We start from the raw sequence: 18,161 nt of genomic DNA, 5'->3' as shown, positions 1-18,161 counted from the left end.
AAAAAGAAATAATTTTTAAAAATGCCCAAGGCTGCTAATGGAAATCTGCTGCTCCTGCCACGCCATACAAGAAGGATGCTTTTAGCTTTGTTCCTAACTGCAGGCTTGTTTGTATGTCTTTATGGAGGCCAGGTCTCTTTATGAAGAAATTAGATCAATTCTGTTTGCTGCATCATTGTTTTGTTATAAAAATACAGTTTTATTGAAATAGGCAGTATTTTAATGTAAAAGTGGGGTTAGAATAACTGTCAGCCTTCAGACTCTAAGTCAGCAACAGTTTCTGCTTTGAGTCTACTCTGGGTGCCTGTTAGTTTCTTCTCAAACTCTTCTTCACTGATTTTCCCCTTTTTTAATCTTTTCAAGAGTCTTGTGTCATTCAGCAACTCTTCCATATCCTCATCTTCAATATCAGAGCCCTGTTGTCAGTTGAAAAACAACAAATTAAACATGACACCAAAAGGTTTTCATTCTATGCAGTTGAACACAAGAGAACTTTACAACTCACATTTTGCCGGGAGTATCCAAGCAGGAAATAATACTCAATTTCTACCTAGGAAACTATCTAACTCTCAATTACACTTGTTGAGAATTGAAAAAAGCAAAGAAAAAAACAAAATCGATTACAGTCCACCATCATGCCATACTGCTGGACCTCTGAGAAATAAAAATCTATGATGCTAGTCAATAATGCTGCCAGCATAGGCAGCAGAACGCTGGAGAAGTTGTTTTAGTCTCTGGCTTTAAAAAACTTCTCTATTACTTTTTTTAGCTTTACCTGTCCTAAAAGGTTAATTTACAGTCATCAATTCCATCAAACTAACATCCCATGGCACTCTGCCATTTGAAAGTATGTGCCTATGCTACAGTAACCACATGCAGTTTAACAGAAAGGGCACAGTTTACCTCTTCACGCTTCCTTTTAGCTGTTATTTTCTTTTTCTTCTGCCTCTTGGCTTTCTGCTTTGACCAGGCTTTGTTCTTTATGAATTTCTTTTTCCCTCCATTTTCCTGTCTTTCTTTTCTTTGTTGTTCTAATTGTTTTTGTCTCTGTTTTTCTCTATTTTTATCCTTAAACGAAATGGAGTCTGTATTAACAGTGACTGGAGTAAAGTCTGGAAAACATTTTCCTCTTAGTTCAGGCATCTTTGGCATTTTTAACAATGCAAAACCTTTGGCAAGACTAGCAAAATCCAGATCTGTTAAAATGAAGATTATAAAGTTCAGTTTCCTGTTGGATACAAAGTTAATTTAACTTAGCAAGTCACAGAAAAAAAACCCAAAACATTATCTTACTGTATTGTTTGCATTCTATTCTTAATACCAGTAACTACTAAATCATTTTTATTTATGCTGTCAGTTTGGTCAGACTCACTAATTAAATGTCATCTTTTGAAAATGAGAAACAAGTTGCTTGAAAAAAACAGAAGTTTTGTCAGAATCTGATGCTGCAGAAAGTAAATTTTGAGATCAGGAATTGGTCGTTGAAGCTTGTGGACAATAACACTATGTTTTTTCCCAAACCAAATACTGTCTTCTGAAAAGAACAGTAAAAGATACCAGCTCTGTGGGAATTACCTTTTATTCGGAAGATCAGATTACATTCATGTTTGGCATAAGCCTGGACGTAAGACACAAATGCTTTCATCCCTTTCTCAAACACTGCCCTGTCAGCTAGGGCCAGAGACTTCAGTTTTGGAAGAAGATCCAACACATTTGTCTGTGGTTTCATTTCCTGCATGGGACACTGAAAACCAGCAAAGAAATACAAAACCAAAGAAGTTCAGCTGAATGATTTAAAACGCACTGAGAAACTTCAAACACACCCTTCTTCCCCCGTTAATCTTCAGTCTGATTTGAGCCCCTCGCCCCCTTCTACTTGGTCATTTCAGCCACGCTTGAAACGCACCATTCAGCCCCCCAGTTGTCCCGGCCCAGCAGAAGAGTTTGTACGCTGCAGCTCCAGAGAGGCAACATCTTCAGCTTGTGCCTTATCAAGCTACCTTCTCATTAGCAGGCCTCTAAGAATTTATGCAATTAATCCCATAAATGCAGGACCAGGCACGGGAAATTATCAAGAGTTAAATAACACAGAGGGTGCAGTGTATAAACTGGTGATGGCAGGGTTGAGAGAAGGGGTGTAAGTCAGCGCTGCCCTTCTGGAAATGCTCAGTCTACACACCCTTAGAAATGAAAAGCCTTTCCTTACTCGATGCATCATATACTCCTATTACAAACTTGGTAGATAACACTGGGAGCAACTCTGTTCCAACAGATGGTTGTATCTGGTGATTAACAACTTTTGTGCACCTCTGCTAAAACATTACCTATGCATACGACCTTAAGTTCTACAAATTCTAATTTCAAAACTCCTATCAGTAAGCCTGTCGCCTTGCTCTTTTCTGCTTTAGGGTAGAATAAAAGTCTACTAACCTTTTGGTTGATGGAGAGGAAGTTAATGTAAGATTCTTCCATGGGAAGCAAAAATACAAGTGCGCTGCCTACGTTGCCGATCCGTGCTGTTCGACCACAGCGATGCACAAAGGCACTGAAACAACACCACACAGGGCTAACTTAACAGGAGACACTCTGTCTGATTTTGAAGTATTAGCCAGGCAACAAAAGGGCAAATCTTGTGGAATGGAAGATACAGAGTACTATATACTTTAGAACTAAATGAACAGGAATTAGTAAAACGCAATACAAGAGATGCGTAGCGGTCCCACTCAGTTGTTAGGACCGTATGCTAAAGCAAGGGGTATCTGTTTTGGGGGTGAAGTTTAAGCAAGTTGTAGGAAGAATTATGACAATGGAAGTTAAAATACATGGAAAAGCACCTTTCATGTGGGTTTTCAATGTACCTTGAAGAGCTCTGTCCCTGCTCTCATTCACCCTAGCGTCTCACCTCTTGTTATTTCGTTGATATTCTCAAGCCTTACACCAGAGTGCCTCTTCACAGAAACATGAGCAGCAACCACCCATCTGACTTACACACATACAGTCGTTCCAATTCACAGCAGTCACCACAAAAATTGCAGCGTTTCAACCTCCCTGGTTCATGCATTATTTTGTGTGTTCCCTCAGGCTAACTTCCAGGCAGCAATTAAATGTGTTTTTCACAGTTGTGCATTCACAATTTATATCTAAACAGTACAGTACCACGATCACAAGTAGATTAAAGGTTGTTAAGATCTGAAGTTGTACCTTGCACTGCTGGGTGGGTCATACTGTAAAACCCAGTGTACTTCTGGAATGTCTATGCCACGGGCCATCACATCAGTGCAAACTAAAATGCCACTAGGAAGAAGAAAAAGTGCATTTTCATTAAACTGTCATTTGAGAAGAGCCAGTCTCCCCCCAGCTGTGTATTCTGCATCTACACTGGAGAATGAGGAACAAAACATTTTAAAACACTTGTTTTTTGAAAAGAGACAAAATATTATAAAGGTAGTTACAGCTTTCACCAACTAAAATTCTACACAACATTATGAAAAGGAACGTGATGTACATTACATCACTAAGAAAAATCAATTCCCTATTACAAGTGTGATGTTTAAATCACCAGTGTGTCCACTACAGCTGAATGTAATACTGTAAATGTTTTAATAAAAGACTTAAGAGACTGACAATTCCAGCATGCTATTTTAAATAGTTGTTCTTCCAGCCTGTTGGTAATTTTCTTTTAATATAAAATGCTAACACTCAGGTCCCACGCAATAAAAAAATGACAGCTAACAAGGCAAGAGTCTCCAAAGAACATCCTGCAAAGCTGACAATACTTTTCTCCAGGTAAATTACAGCATTATGTTGCCATATTCTTGTTCATATACTAATAAAATAGTATCCTGGGTTCCCACTCTGGTTACCAATCAGGAAAAGGTTATTTTCACTACCAGTTCCCTATTAACAACACATTTAAACAGCAAGGCTGTGTGGTGGTAGCATGTGACAGTACAGTGTGCCCAGTTAAAGCAGAAGCACAGACAGCAGCTGCAGTGATGGGTTCCACAGTGCACGTCTGGCCAGCAAGCAGCACGAACCACCAAGGGTCCCGGGCTGCCAGGTATCCAAAATCCCTGTCCCTGCACCTTCCATGCTGCCACAATTATCTAAATTAGGCTGGACACACTCCAGCCACATTTTCACTCTGTCTGTAATCATACCTAAGCATAGTTTGTGTTATTATAAATACAGTCAGAACCAGCTGGTAGCACCCTTCTCCTCAGCACAACGCCACTCTTCCGCACTTCAGTGGCAGAATATTGTCAGACAAAATTACATATCCCTTACCATTTTTACTTTTGGCTGGCTTAGCCTATTCACATGCTCTTACCCTGGGAGCTTCCGAAACTCAGTAAAAATCTTGTTACGCTTGTGTTTCATTTTCCCATGAATACTCATTATTTTCACTTGTTTAATTAAGGATTCCAGCGCCTTCCCATAGTACTCCACACAGGCACACGTGCTGTTGTGATAAAAGCAAAAGATTACACTGCTTTTTTTACCTGCTTTAGACAGTCAAGCTAGAGTGGTCTGAGACCTTTCAAAAATATACACTATTGCCTATTTTTATTTAACATACGTATGTCATTTTTATACTTAACATATAATCATCTATAATGCCTTACTTTAAAAATGCATGTAAAATTTATGGTTTGCCTAAACGTTTAACACAATCCTAACATGAAGCAATGATCAATCTCTTTTTAGGCACCATATTCTACAGAACAGCTATTAAAATGAATCACTATTAAAATCGTTGTGTCCTTGTCAACACAGGGCACAGTTTTGGAATTTAAGTAATAAAACACCATACTGTTTTCACAATAAAACACAAACGGAATTACCTGAAAAAGACTAGATGTTTTTCCTGTTTGTGCTGCCGAAGAAAATGCACCAACTGATTAAATTTTTCATCTGCTTTGCAGATCTATACAATGCAAAAGAAAAAAAAAAAGTAAGAAAATGCTCTTGATACAAAGTGATACAAAGTGATCTGCCAGTTTCCTTAATTTATTATGCACTGATAAATGCCTACGGGTGTAATTTCTTAATACTGATCCACAGTTCATCATGTGGAATACTATTACGCTTTTATGTATCTTGTTTTAAGTAAAAATACTTAAGCTCCCAGTCTTCTCATGCCCAGCCACAACACCTCTCCTGCAGTTGCCATCTCAAGTGTCCCTCAGCTACTTTTCTGAAATTGCCAGTGTCTCCTCCCACACCCGTTTGCTACAAGCAGGCCAAGGGGCTACAGCACTGCAGCTAGTTTAGGGTTACAACAACTCCTGGCCAGCCAAACTAAACTCACAGAGCAGGAAACAACAGGGTTCCTAATTTAGATCATTCTCCTTAGCTTGGTTACTGACCTTTGGAGAATCTGCAAAAGCTTTATGTCTTTGAGACTTATGGTTCCTGTATTAATGTGACCCTAACCGGCCACGACTTAAAAAGGTATCAATAGAGCCAGGAAAAAAGGACAGGGAACAAGAAACTATCACAAAGCACAGAGTATTCGCACCATGTAATAGTTCTCCAGGCGTGTTGGAGTTTTCTGGGTGTTGCTTGCTGCCACTCCCTTCTCTTTCACCGAGATGCGGACAGGATTCCGGAGACCTGCTCTCACCAGGTTCTCCACCTCTTGAGTCTGAGTTGCTGAGAACAGACCTGTCCGCCTCTGCTTGGGCAAAAAGTCCAGAATGGCATTTAAACTGCAAGTAAGCACATATAAAGCATAACTGTCCCAAGATGTCCCTCAGAAAGGAGTTTAATCACTAGAAGTAAGAGTTTACAAAACAGGTTTTATTATCAAGTGCCAATCTTCTGTTGAACTAATCTTAACTTTGAGAGAAAGAAAAAAGGGACATCAAAGCTTATTTGTTAAAGTGTTTTAAGCCACTCCTAAATAATGACTTAAGCATTAATATAGCATGTGCTAATATACATCAGAAAAAAAGAAATTTTAAACCCTGTATTCATCAAGGATCCATTCTTTCCTGATTTCTTCCCCCCTAGCAATTCCTTTATGTAGTCTATGGAGCAAAGAGAGATAAAAGAACAAAACAGAACAAATCTAACTTTAGAGATCATTGTAGGACACACTCGTTCACATCAATCATATATGAACTCATTTAAAACTTCAGAAGTATTCCTAGAATTTATTATTTAAATACCTTGCTTCAAAGCCCATATCTAGAAGTCTGTCTGCTTCATCCAATACCAACACATCAAGAGACTTCACACAACTTGCTAGATCCAGCCCATCTGCTTTTCTTCTGAACAGATCCTCCAAGCGGCCCGGTGTAGCTACAATGATGTTCCCACTGTTTGTGAACAAAACACACAGCGATTTTGTAACTGTGCAAGGTAAGAACTTTGGGGGAGCTGCTAACAGTATTATCACAGCACAGACCTGCACGCAAGTTGACTGCATTCTTCAGTAAAACAACTGAATTTTGTCATTTCTAACTGTATTCATATTTCAGTGCCTTTCAGACACTATGTCAATGGGAGAAAAACACTCAGGTGAAAGCACACCATTTGTGGTAATAAAAGTTTAGAATATAATCAGCAACTATGGAAAGCAACTATCAGTTAGAAGAAATATCTGGTGCCTCCATGCAAAAGCCAGCAGCAAACATGATTGCTTCAAGACTTCATCATTGGTATCAGCACCAAACAGTTTCAGAAAATTATTCATCAGCATGGTCTCAATCTCACGAGAGCCTACTGCTAGTACAACATTTACAAGAAGGAACTGAAATATTCAGTGAAGACAGTTTCAGCTCACCATGCTGCACACCACTCTTCACCCAAACAGCAGGTAAATGGTACTCATGTCACATATGACCCTTTCCTATCAACTCTCATGGCGTATCTCACTCAAGGAAAAGAATCCACAGTTTCCTCAGCATACACCCTAACATACTCATGCAGCACCATCAAATTTTAGCACCAGCAGGACCAAAGCCCTAATTTGAAAACCCTAAGGACAAGGAGAAAACCACAGCTGTGAGGTATTGATAAAAATTAATTGACAATCAACTCACCCATGTTCTTTAAACTTTTCAACATCTTCCATGGGATTCCTACCACCAATTAAAAGAATCTGACTAAAACAATAAAACAGGAAGATTTAAGTTTTGCTAGTTTATGAATGACAGAAGGCCAAAGAAAAAGGAACTATGGCTATTGCAAGCCTAAAGTTCACTCACCTAAACCTGGGGAAGTGTTTTGTGAAATGCGATAGCACCTCATCAATTTGAATAGCTAATTCTCTCGTTGGTGTGATAATTATAGCTCCAACCTGCACATGAAGAATAAAAGGAATTTATGGCAAGTAACAGACTAGAAGATTGGGGCAAAATCCTCCCTTACAAGCTAAGCGAATATGAGCCATTTTTATGATCCTACTTTTAGACAACACATTTCCATAGAAATACAATAAAGTACATGAAATAACAGAAAATATCTATGAAAGAGGTATTATACCAATGTGCAAAATACCTCTGCTCAAAGAGTAGTATCTAATAATGATATTTAATAGCAAATAACAGTGCAAGTTCTCTGTACACTACAACGTACTCCAAGTCAACAGATGCTAAAAAGCATTCAAAGACTCGCTTGCAGAACATCATTGTATTTGATATTTTAAGACATTTTTCTAACAGCTCGGAAACCTGTTTTCATCATGTCAAATAAAAAGCTGTATCTAAGTGCAAAGAAGGCACCCCAATATTTATTTTCAAGTTTATTGCTACTGTTATTCCAAAGAGCTGAGCACACAGTCACTTTAAGGTCCAATTTTCCTTATTGGTACTTCTTCCAAAGTCCTCAAATCTTATTGGCAAATCATAAAAATATACTCAGAACTGAGTAACTTAATCTTACCTGCATTTTCTTTAATTTTTCTTCCCGTCTGAGAAGAATTTCCAGAATGGGAATGACAAATGCTAAGGTTTTGCCACTGCCTGTTACCTGTGAGATGGGAAACAGAGTCAGCCCTCCCTCAGCTCCAGAACCAAGCCAAGAAAAACAAGGAACTCCACCAAGACACTCACCGCTTCCGCGGCAACATCTTTGTTACTCATGAAGAGCGGGATGGTCGCAGACTGAAAAAAAAAAAAAAAAAAAGAGAAACATCACATGAACAGTTGAATTGGCTACGGTGGAAGTAAATCTCACAGAGGCTAAACCCCACAAGAGACATCAAAGTAAACGCCACCAAAGCGGAGCCAGTGACGGGAAAGCCAAGGGCTGCCACCGAATCCAGTGACCGCTCCGACCTGCGGCCGAGCCCGCCGAGCCCCGAGGGGACCGCGCAGCCCCTCCCCAGAGCAGCACGGCCTGGGCCTGGCCCCGGCGCTGCCGGCACCGCCCGCACCCCCCTTCCCCAGGCCCGGGGCCGGCGACGGAGCGTCCCCTCACCTGCACCGGCGTCATGCGGGCGAAGCCGAGCTCCCGCAGCGCCTGCAGCACGCCCGGACTCAGCGCCACGGGCAGCGACTCCCAGCGCCCCTCAGTCACCGCCTCCATCTCCGCCGGGCGCCTGGGCCCCGCCCGCCCCCTCCGGCCCCGCGGTCCGCTCTCGGCAGGGCCGCGCGGAAACACGCGCCGCGGCACTTTGGTTCCGGCCGCGGCACTTTGGTTCCGGGCGCCGCCTTCTGCCAAACCCCGCGGGGCTTCGCCTCAGAAAACGCGGCCGTAACCCCCCCCCCCGCTTCGAATACAGCGAGAAAGAGCAGCGGGCTACCCTAGTAAGGACTTCTGCGGGTCGTCGGGAAGCGCCGTGACTGCCCAGAGCTGAGCAGCAAAGCTGTAGGTTTAAAATTACCCACAATTTCTTCTCCCTGCCCACCAAGCAGGTCAGCGCTTGGATGAATTCCTGATATCTCAAGAAATACTTTATAAAAAACCTTTATGTTAAACTGTACTTCCTTAAAGTATCAAAAAAAAATTACAAAGCTACCTTTTTTTTTTTTTAAAGAATTTGTTTATTTATCGAACCTGGGTCATATTTAGATTCACAAGCAATTTTTAAATGTACATCTTAGAATTCAATTTTAAGTGTTTTACACAAAAATATTGGCACACAACAGTTGCAGTAAGGTGTAACAGCCACCCTCCTGAAGAACTGCTGCAAGTGTTTGCCCAAGGTTGAAAAAACTTTACCTGGAACATGAAAACCTGTAACAAATTTTAAATTAATTGTACAAAACTGTTGTGTGTTACTTGTAGAGGCTCCCCCCTGGAAAAGACCCCACCCCACCCCCAAAAATGATTACAACTAATATACATCAGTCACAACATAATCCTGGCTCAGCACCCACATCAGACGCTTCTTTAATTTTTAAACCAATCATCAGATACCGAGGAAAGTAACTTTATACAAAAACAAATCTACATGTGCCTGAAAACAAAAACACACCAGTATTTAGCATTATGCTAATTATGATCAGATAATGGCAGAGACTGCCACTTAACTTAAATACAAGGGCTGCATAGCATCGCAATAAACCCCCAGAATCATTAACCCTTTGGCACCAAGAATCCAGATTTCCTGAACACTAATGCATTCTGCAATAGCGCCAACAGTCTGAGCTTTGGACCTGCAAAAACCAAAGGGTTAACTATTGTTTGCCAAGACACTGCACACGATTGGCTTCAGTATAAAACCTGTGAAAGACTAAAAACCATACAATGAACATTTGGTAATGAGAGGAGAAAATGTATTTTCGTATCGACTACTTAATTTAAGAACTTTGGGAATAACTTGATGTAATTAGGATAGTTACTGAAGACTTTCTTTAGATAGCAACTAGGTATGAATACTAGACTGGAAGCTGTCAGCTGTCTTCTATTCGTTATCAGAATAAAGTTCCAATCACTTCTCCTTGGCAGTTTATGTAAGTGAAGAAAGGATTATTTCAATTTTGTAACACCTACTGCAGGGTTAAAGATGTCAGAAACGCAAACAGTCACGTTAGGGCCTTGTACCGTTTCCCTAGATAGAACTGCAAGTACTTACGAAAACAGGGAGGAAAAAAAAGTTAGAAAAGACATCAACATTGCTTGTTACTACAGTTGAATTACAGCATTTGGAGCCTGCTTGGACCTCGCTTAGCGTACAGACTAGGCAGATTTAAGTGAAAAAAATTATGCCAATTAAGTGACAAGATTTCAGCACAGCTTTTGCTACAGAAGATATATAAAAACATTTCATTTTTAACTAGGAAGGAACATAAGCAAATAAGTTTTACAGTTCAGTAAAGAGGGTTCAGAAACTAAATGACTTTTTTTTTTTTGTGACCAGGATGTTTGGTAGACAGTGAACTGAAATCCGGGACCAGAAAAGTACTCTTAAACAACCCTTCGGACTTCAAAAAACCTCTTCAGATAGTAGATTTGTCCCAGTGTCATGGCAACTAGTACAAGAGCTTCAAAGAATGACCAAAGAACCACTCTGCTGTTTGTGTTGTCATTAACTGTTGGGGGGAAAAAAAAAAAAAAAAGTAGTAAGTAACAAAGCATTTAAAACAAACTTAAAACATACTCTGTCATTGGAACTGAAGTGCTGCACATAAACCACTGGTATCTGTATCACATCATTACAAGAGTCCCAGAAGGACTCTGCAGTCTTAGAGATGAGAGCTGAGGGGGGGTATTTTCCTGAACTGCTTGAGCCGTGCTATGCAAGCAGATGTTTTAACCTCAACATTGGACAGACACTGCAGCATATTCCTCTCTTCTGCCCACCTTCAAAGAGGCCAGACAGAAGCCTGTAACTGCCAAACAGAAGCCACTTGCTTTTTCAAGTAACAGTTGCGTATTACGGTCTCAAAGTCAAACGAGGAATTTCTAATCTCTAAAGGTTCATCATCTTTGATTCTCAAAATTCAGCATTTTCAGACCATTACTAACAAAAGTCGTAAAACTGGAGGTATCCATAGGTTCAAAAAGTTGAAGGACCAGTGCTTTAATACAATGTTGTATTTTGACATCAAAAATATTTGCCCTTTATTCTCCCCAGGCTTCCCCTAATGCACCACTTAGTGCTCTGTCATACTTTAAAGCTGAATTTCAGAAAGCAAGGGTTGTGACTGCAGAGTTAACCATATTCTCTACTTGGAAACAGCAGTAGTTCCACTCTATTTCAACAAAATATTTTAAAAATACTTTGGCTCAACTACTAAGCCACACTCACTTCAATGATGAAGTAATAGTTCAAACAAAGTCTATCCCTGGAAACTGTATCATTGCTGATACCTTCATGAATATGCCATTCAAAGAACTATAGAATTTACACCAGTTAAGCAAATATTATTTTCCGTAACAATCTTCATTACATGAGAGGAAAGCCGATTTAAAGAAGATTGCAAGCATCAACTACATTCTTTATTATATGGGCAGATCCTTCAGAACTTGTTCTAAATTTTTTATTAATAACTTGAAACAGCTTTCATGGGCTTGTATTTTAAAATCACATTTTGTAAGTTTATCTGAGAGAAGGCATTTAAGTCAAAGACACATACTTGCTCTATGTATTCTTTCACGAACTTCCATGTACTCCTGTTCATGCTTTACAGCTGTCATGGCCACTGCTAACTCATTAATCATCTCTTCTAGCTTGTTCTGATGAGCTGCGGAATAATTTCAGAAGCATCAGAAAGCCTGTTGTTGACTCAAAAAACACTTTGTTAAAATTTATGAACAGTTATATAACGGTTATTTCTTGTCGCAGAAGGAGTTCTGAAAAACGCAGTCTGTACAGCTGAAAACTTTCTATCCTTAGAGCAAAGTAAAGTTTAATTTTCATAGTGCCCTTTTTCCTAACACATTTCTATGGTATGTAGTAAGTGGGAAAACACCTTTCTCCACATTCAACTAGAAGGCAGAAGACACGCAATTTAGAGTCAGTACAGACCACTCATTTCCAATACGGGCATACTTTTCCAGAAAAACAGAATGTAAAAACACATGAGATCAATACTACACACTAGTATCTATTTTGCCAATATTGCCAATATATTCCAAGCAAATTATCTTAACATTACAGCTTTTCCTAGTTGTTAAGCTTGCAAAAATAGAACAACTGAGAATTTAGCTTAAGATCATGATGCTGGCAAAATGAGATCACTTTCTGAAGCGACATATCAATTCTTGTGATCTTCCGGTTTAGCTGAAGCACAGCATTCAGCAGAAACAATGCCAAAGGGGCCTGGCAGAGGGCAGGAACTGGCTTCAGGTTCTGGTATGTCGTGAAAGCAGAAGAGGAAAATACCAAACCAATGATAACAGAAAACTAGCTTGAGATAGTTCAGCAAATGGAAGGATCAGAGGTCTAAGATTTAGTGATTTGACTGTCAATCACAGGATCTTTTAAATACATTCATGCTCAAAGAACTGTCCACTTACAAAGTTATAAATGATGCAAGTCATTTTCAAAGTTTTCTAGCACCAAGAGAAATTCAAGATATCATTCCACAGACACGCCCCGGGCAATCAGCTCTCTTAAAGTCACAAAATCCAACACATTTTCCACTGAAGGGACATACTTGACTTTAAAGCTAATTTTATCAATAAAAATGTAATAAGGTAAGTGTTTCAGATCACAGTCTGAAAATAAAGCTATTCAAAATACACATCTTATGGGGAACAGTCAAAAAGAGGACCAGAGAATAACACTCATACAAGTTACAATTAAAATCTAAATAGTTGTGTAAACCACACTCACTTTGCTAATATCATAAATCCCTTATTTTCATGGCTGACTGGTCATTGCAATAAGTGCAGTGTACTAGTAAGAGAAGAAACTACAGTTGCAGGGATTCTTTAAACATACTTAAAAAAAAATACACTCAAGAAAAAGTATTTGCCTTCAAAATTTAAAGCTGCTCTAATATTTACAACAGATCTACTCAGACTCAATAAAAGATTTAACTGAGTCTTTGTAAAAAAATCAAAACTTAGGAATTTGTTACTTTCCAAGTGATATCAAGCACTCAATGCAGTTATTTACTTGCTAAAATAGAAAACGAGAATTTATTGCCTTTCTAGCTAGTGTTAGTGATTTCTAAATGGAACTTCGTAAGTTATTACCCAATACATTTGTTTATGTCTTTTACAGCAAATAACAAGTTTTCCCCCTTATAACATTACTGATAATTCATAACCTAAAAGGAGTTTATTGCTTCCAAAAGCCCTGCATTTTCCAACACCCACTTTAGCAATAGAAAACAAACACTGTCTAAAATATCTAAAACACCCAAATGTTCTTGGATGTTTAGTGTTTTAGTTTAATTTCACCTAAAACTCACGATTAAGTCTTCTGTTAGCCATAAATAACCACCTGAAGACAAACTGTCACAGACAGTTCAAGGATCTGATCCCAGGAGCTGCTAAGTATATAAACCTTTTGATGAAAGCTTGCAGGTGCTCAGCATTGCTCAGAATCAGACCTTTTATGTAGTTTATTAAAAAGACATTCTCATGCTACAAACAAATGTTACAGAGAAAAAGCAAACGTTAGCTGTTAGTGAATAAACATACGCAAAAGACAAGATGCTAATGAGCTTTCAAAAAGCAGTACACATACCATCCCAGGTATCTCCACCACCTAGAGAAAAGTGTAAGAGATGAACACAAGTACAGGACAAAAGGCTGCAGATAAAACAGTAATTTACACAGCTAAGAGAAAATTTTTATATTAGCACATTTATCAAAGAGCTCAACTAACGCATGTAGTAGTCTACATACTGCTGAGCAAACTAGAAATCAGAGAATGAAACTGATGAAAAGACTAAAGGATGAAAGCATTAGTTTCTGCAGATGGCCAAGTGATTCCCTGGTGATTTTGCTTTAAATTGTGCAATGAGGTCTAAAAACATCCATATCCGTTTTAGCTGTACATGAGAACAGCTAACTAGACAGCCTGAAGAAACAGGAATTTTGAGAATCCTAGTCAGGTTCAGAAGTCATGCACGTAGGGAAAAGCTCCTGAGCTGGAGCTAATTTCTTTCCAGAAGTCTTCCTCACCTTCTGTCTCCATGTCTTGCCCCTTTGGAGCTTCCCCGATATCAATAGTGAACATCACTATCTTGGGAGTCATGGTGGACATTCTGTTGCTAAAGCAAAACTTGTAAGTTCCATCCATGTGGGCAGCAAACGTGTATTTTCCACTGGACTCTCGATCGCCTTTATAAATTCCTTTATTATCAGGCCCTGTAATCTGATGGGGAAAACAAAATATCATACATTTTGTTTAAAATACAGTGGTTTTAAATACACTATTACAGCTCTGCATGCATATTCTGAACTTATCCAGTCAGATTTAACAATACCATCTGTGATCTGACCAGTTCAGCATTCTTCATACTTTCCCTCCCACAACTCAAAAGCAGCAATGCATTTTCCTGCATAGAAATCTTAAAAAAAAAACCAAAAAACCAACACACCAACTTCTTCATAAAGTATGCCGTACAAAAGCACAAAAGCCTCTCTTCCTGGCCAAGATTACTGGACTTTCATACTCGAGATAAGAAGCATTCAAGAACAAGTAAACCAAAAGCTATCAACAGCCCTGGCTGTTAGCTAAATTAACAACTGCAGGGAAAACCTTATCTCTGATGTTTGAAGGAAAACAAAAAGGGAAAAAAGACATTCTCCTACACGTCAATACTATTTTAGACACACAGTTGTGTATTGTTGCAGTGGCCATTTCAAATGGACTAAGGGCCTGAGTACTGAGCTCTCAGGGTCCCTGTGATCTTAAGGCTTCCACACCACCAGGCCACCAAACGCTGCTGCTGAGCTTCCACTCATGACATTTGAATGGGATTTCGTAACTTCCCGACTCTGTCTTGTATTGGGGCGATGTATTATTTTAAACTATTATATTCACTCTCAGAAACAACTCTCCCATGTTTAAATTATCCCAAACAAAAAACTATCTGCTTTTCACCAAGATGAAAGGAATTCTTATTTATTATTCTTGATGCCTCGTTTAAGAAAAGGATTTACCTGCAAGTTTCAAGATGGCAATCAACCTGATTAAAACCAACACCTTTTGATTCAAGAGGAAACACAGCTCCCAGAATAAACAACACGTTTTTGTAAAGAGCAATCCTGTTCATTCTTCCCGCCAAACGGTTTATTATGACAAGACTATCCCGAGCAGAATAATGACGAAAATCTCAAGCGAACAGCTCTGAAAACAGGAAGGCTGCCTTCTGCAGCAACAGCAGAAACGACAAGCAGCCTTAGGAAACGTAACCCCCAGGAGAGGCACCTCGTTCTCTCCGCGATCGCCCACGACACCACGCGAGGCCGGATCCCGCCGGGCAGGGAACCCTTGTGCCCAGCAGGCCGACGGCGAGCCCGTCCCATAGAGCCCCCGCGACGAGGTGGGACCGTCCCGAACTTACCAAAGGCTTAAACCACTCTCAAGCCGGTGTTTGCCCCCTCACCTCCCTCGGGCACCGCCACCGCCGCCCTCCCGGGCGCTGCCCCGAGCCGCCACGGCCTCCCCACCCCCGCCAACGACAGCGGACGAGCACACAGGGGCCGGCCCCGGGGCAGCCTCGCGGCGGCAGGACAGGGCCCGGCCGCCTTCCCCTCAGCGCGGCACCCGCGGCCCAAGGTCAGCCCGCCGCGGCCGCCGTCCCCCCCTCACCTCCACGTCGATGTCCAGGAAGCCCCCCTCCGCCACCTCGAAGATGAGCCCCATCTTCGTGCCGGACGGCACCCGCTCCAGGAAGCACTCCTCGGCGTGCGCGTCGATGCTGACGAAGTAGGCAGCAGCCGGGGCCGCCAGCGCGGCCAGCAGCGCCAGCACCGCCCGCACCGGCGACATGGCGGAGCCCAGCGGGAGGGGGCACCGAGCGGCGGGCCAGCAGGAAAGAGGAGGGGGGACTTCCGGCTATAGCCACGCCCCTTCCGGGGCACGGGGCCGCCGCTCATAGGCCGACACAGCCCCGCTGCCACGTACGGCCTGTGCTACGGTGGCCCTGGAAGGACCATTCTGAAAGGGACCGCCTAAACCCTGAGGCAGGGACCGCGCGGCGCAGGAGGCGGGGCCCGTACCAGGGAGAAACCAATGAGCACGGAGAAGGGGCGTGGCCGCGTCGCAGAAGAGCCAATCAGAACGAGGCGGGGAGAGCTGGCCTGTCAGAAAGAGCCGCGCGCGGAACGGCATTGGGCGGGCCGCTGAGGGGGCGTTGCCCGGCAACCGGGGAGCGACGGCTGGAGGCGGCTTCTGAGGGGATTTGGGCGGGCGGCTGCCAGCGCCGTCCTCCGCGGCCCGGGCGGCTGCCGCTGGAGCCCGGGAAACCCAAACTTGCTACAGCAAAATAGAGGTTTGGGGAGTAGCTAGCGATCAAGAAAGTAACGGGGAAGCCCAGCTGGTGTGTTGTTCATTGCGCCCAAGAAAACACAGTCGAGATGCACGGCAGGTTTCTGCTACAGCCAAGACTGGGCATCAAAAGCTGTTCCTTGCGTGGCCAGGCTTCAATTTTCACATAAAGCTTCCAGTCAGAAATACAGAAGGTGATGCTTGAGCTTAAGGAAGTCTGTTTTCATTACTACCTGTTTTAATTATCTGCAGAAGATTTAAGAACTAAAGAACAATCTGGCTTTCTAGTGAAACATTTATGCATTTGGGTTTGCCAAGAAAATGCCAGTTATTGTACTCCTGGTAATACTCAGACATTGCGTTTGTCTTCAGTTATATGACAGATGTAATCCAAATACTTGATTTACATAAGTAAATTCTGCTCAAATCACTCAAGCTGCCAGTTGTGAGCTAGCAGAGCTGGCTGTGTTAGTGCAGGCTCAGGGCGTGGACACACGTGGAAAGGAAAGCTTTCAGCAAGAGAAGGATGAACCTGGGGAGTTGCAGGTCACGTACGTGACTGGGTAAGAGATCTCTCCTGCTGAGTCACTGGAAACTTCTATTCTTTTCAATGAGTTTGGATCAAGCTAACCTTGAACCCACCTACTGCTTTCCATAGCATAAACCGCTGTGTTGTTTTTATATCTATCTCAGTAGTAGGTTTAGTCTTGCCGCTAGCACGTTCTCTAAATTATTTCTTTCCATAGCAATGGGAACTCATTTAATACTGAATTCTGGTGGCATGAACTCTTTTTTCTCATCTCTAACTTGGACAAAATGATGATTTCGCAGCGTATCTGTTCCCCTGAGGTACTGCAGAGTGTTCTCCAAATGTTCTACTCATACCACCACCCCTTTTCATGCTTTCGTAACTGGTCTTTTGCCAAGAAAGGATGACTATGACATTATTCATCCTCATGCTCCCTCTGGAACTTAACGCAATATCTGCGGTGTCGATTCTGGCAATAAATTTCATGAAAGTTATGTAGATGTATTTTCACAGGATTTTGTTGAGTATCATAATATTATAAGTTAGGCAATTGAACGTCAAACTCACATCTTTGGAGACTTCAGTTACCATCCTGGCTGCCCAGCTCCTGCAGACCAGTGCCTACTGGTAGCACACAAGGAAGATTGAAATTTTGTAACTTGTGACAGAATGAGACAGTGACTGATGCATGAAAAAGTTTGTCCGGGTGTCACAGTGTTGCATTTTACATCATTCATACCTCCCATTCGCTTGTACATCTGCCAAAAATAGAGAATTAATGCTGTATTTGCAACATGCAGCACGTATCATCATTCTAAACTTGGCTTTTGCAACTCATTTTATTTCTCCTGACTAGTTCCAGTGTTTGACGCTCATAGTATCTTGTCCAAAAGATAACGTATTATTCCTACACTGCATACAGCAAGGGGCAGGATCGGGACCTAAAATTATTTCAGGGCATGTTTATTTGATCTGCAAAGACTCCTCTGGAGCAACTCTCACTAAACACCGTGAGAATAAGAACATTTAAAAGCGCGCAGTCACACCTGAAGGCAAAACTACTGAAAAACTTAAGCAGAAAAATACTGTTTGGTTTAGTTTAAATTCTTCTGTAAGTGGATCTGTGCCAGCAAACTACTTGGATGTATAAAATCTCCGCTGATACTCTGTACAGGCATAAAGATTCTCTTACTCTCCTCTTGAAGAGCAAGGGCCTAAAAACCCCTGATGACATGCGAGCCACCCTTGCCGTCCCGCAGAATGACTCGTCCACCCTGTCACGTT

The 18,161-nt window shown here is 41.6% G+C and overlaps 2 protein-coding genes across 3 annotated transcripts; both read right to left on the bottom strand.

Annotated features, from left to right (window-relative positions):
- Positions 1-175: 175 nt before the first annotated feature.
- DDX55 (DEAD-box helicase 55) lies at positions 176-8,566 on the bottom strand. Its single transcript, XM_074843836.1, has 14 exons — positions 8,428-8,566; positions 8,061-8,111; positions 7,891-7,977; positions 7,215-7,306; positions 7,050-7,112; positions 6,174-6,323; positions 5,522-5,711; positions 4,845-4,927; positions 4,331-4,462; positions 3,202-3,294; positions 2,431-2,545; positions 1,576-1,744; positions 904-1,196; positions 176-416 (listed from the first exon to the last, which is right to left on the bottom strand). The coding sequence occupies exons 1-14, from the start codon at positions 8,533-8,535 to the stop codon at positions 249-251; spliced, it is 1,794 nt and encodes a 597-aa protein (XP_074699937.1). The 5' UTR covers positions 8,536-8,566; the 3' UTR covers positions 176-248.
- Positions 8,567-8,969: 403 nt separating this feature from the next.
- TMED2 (transmembrane p24 trafficking protein 2) lies at positions 8,970-15,934 on the bottom strand. Of its 2 annotated transcripts, XM_074844230.1 has the most exons (5): positions 15,671-15,934; positions 14,035-14,227; positions 13,595-13,615; positions 11,532-11,639; positions 8,970-10,484 (listed from the first exon to the last, which is right to left on the bottom strand). In XM_074844230.1, exons 1-5 carry the CDS (start codon positions 15,848-15,850, stop codon positions 10,360-10,362), a joined length of 627 nt encoding a protein of 208 aa, XP_074700331.1. In that variant the 5' UTR covers positions 15,851-15,934; the 3' UTR covers positions 8,970-10,359. The 2 variants fall into 2 exon arrangements, with proteins under 2 accessions (XP_074700331.1, XP_074700332.1); XM_074844231.1 differs by lacking the exon at positions 13,595-13,615 and having other exon boundaries at positions 15,671-15,932.
- Between the last annotated feature and the right edge of the window lie 2,227 nt (positions 15,935-18,161).

Source organism: Strix aluco, chromosome 18 (assembly GCF_031877795.1).
Source record: "Strix aluco isolate bStrAlu1 chromosome 18, bStrAlu1.hap1, whole genome shotgun sequence".
In the NCBI taxonomy this organism is placed as follows: domain Eukaryota; kingdom Metazoa; phylum Chordata; class Aves; order Strigiformes; family Strigidae; genus Strix; species Strix aluco.
This window is presented reverse-complemented; position numbering and strand designations above follow the sequence as displayed.

Excerpts from the sequence above, each read along its gene's own strand:
- DDX55 (XM_074843836.1), bottom strand. The coding sequence starts at position 8,535 with ATGGAGGCGGTGACTGAGGGGCGCTGGGAGTCGCTGCCCGTGGCGCTG. Across the intron at positions 7,307-7,890 it reads AAAAATTAAAGAAAATGCAG|GTTGGAGCTATAATTATCAC; the intron begins GTAAGATTAAGT and ends CTTCATGTGCAG. Across the intron at positions 4,463-4,844 it reads AAACATCTAGTCTTTTTCAG|CACGTGTGCCTGTGTGGAGT; the intron begins GTAATTCCGTTT and ends TTATCACAACAG.
- TMED2 (XM_074844230.1), bottom strand. The coding sequence starts at position 15,850 with ATGTCGCCGGTGCGGGCGGTGCTGGCGCTGCTGGCCGCGCTGGCGGCC. Across the intron at positions 14,228-15,670 it reads TCCTGGACATCGACGTGGAG|ATTACAGGGCCTGATAATAA; the intron begins GTGAGGGGGGGA and ends TTTCCCCATCAG. Across the intron at positions 10,485-11,531 it reads TGAAAGAATACATAGAGCAA|TTAATGACAACACAAACAGC; the intron begins GTATGTGTCTTT and ends TCCCCCCAACAG.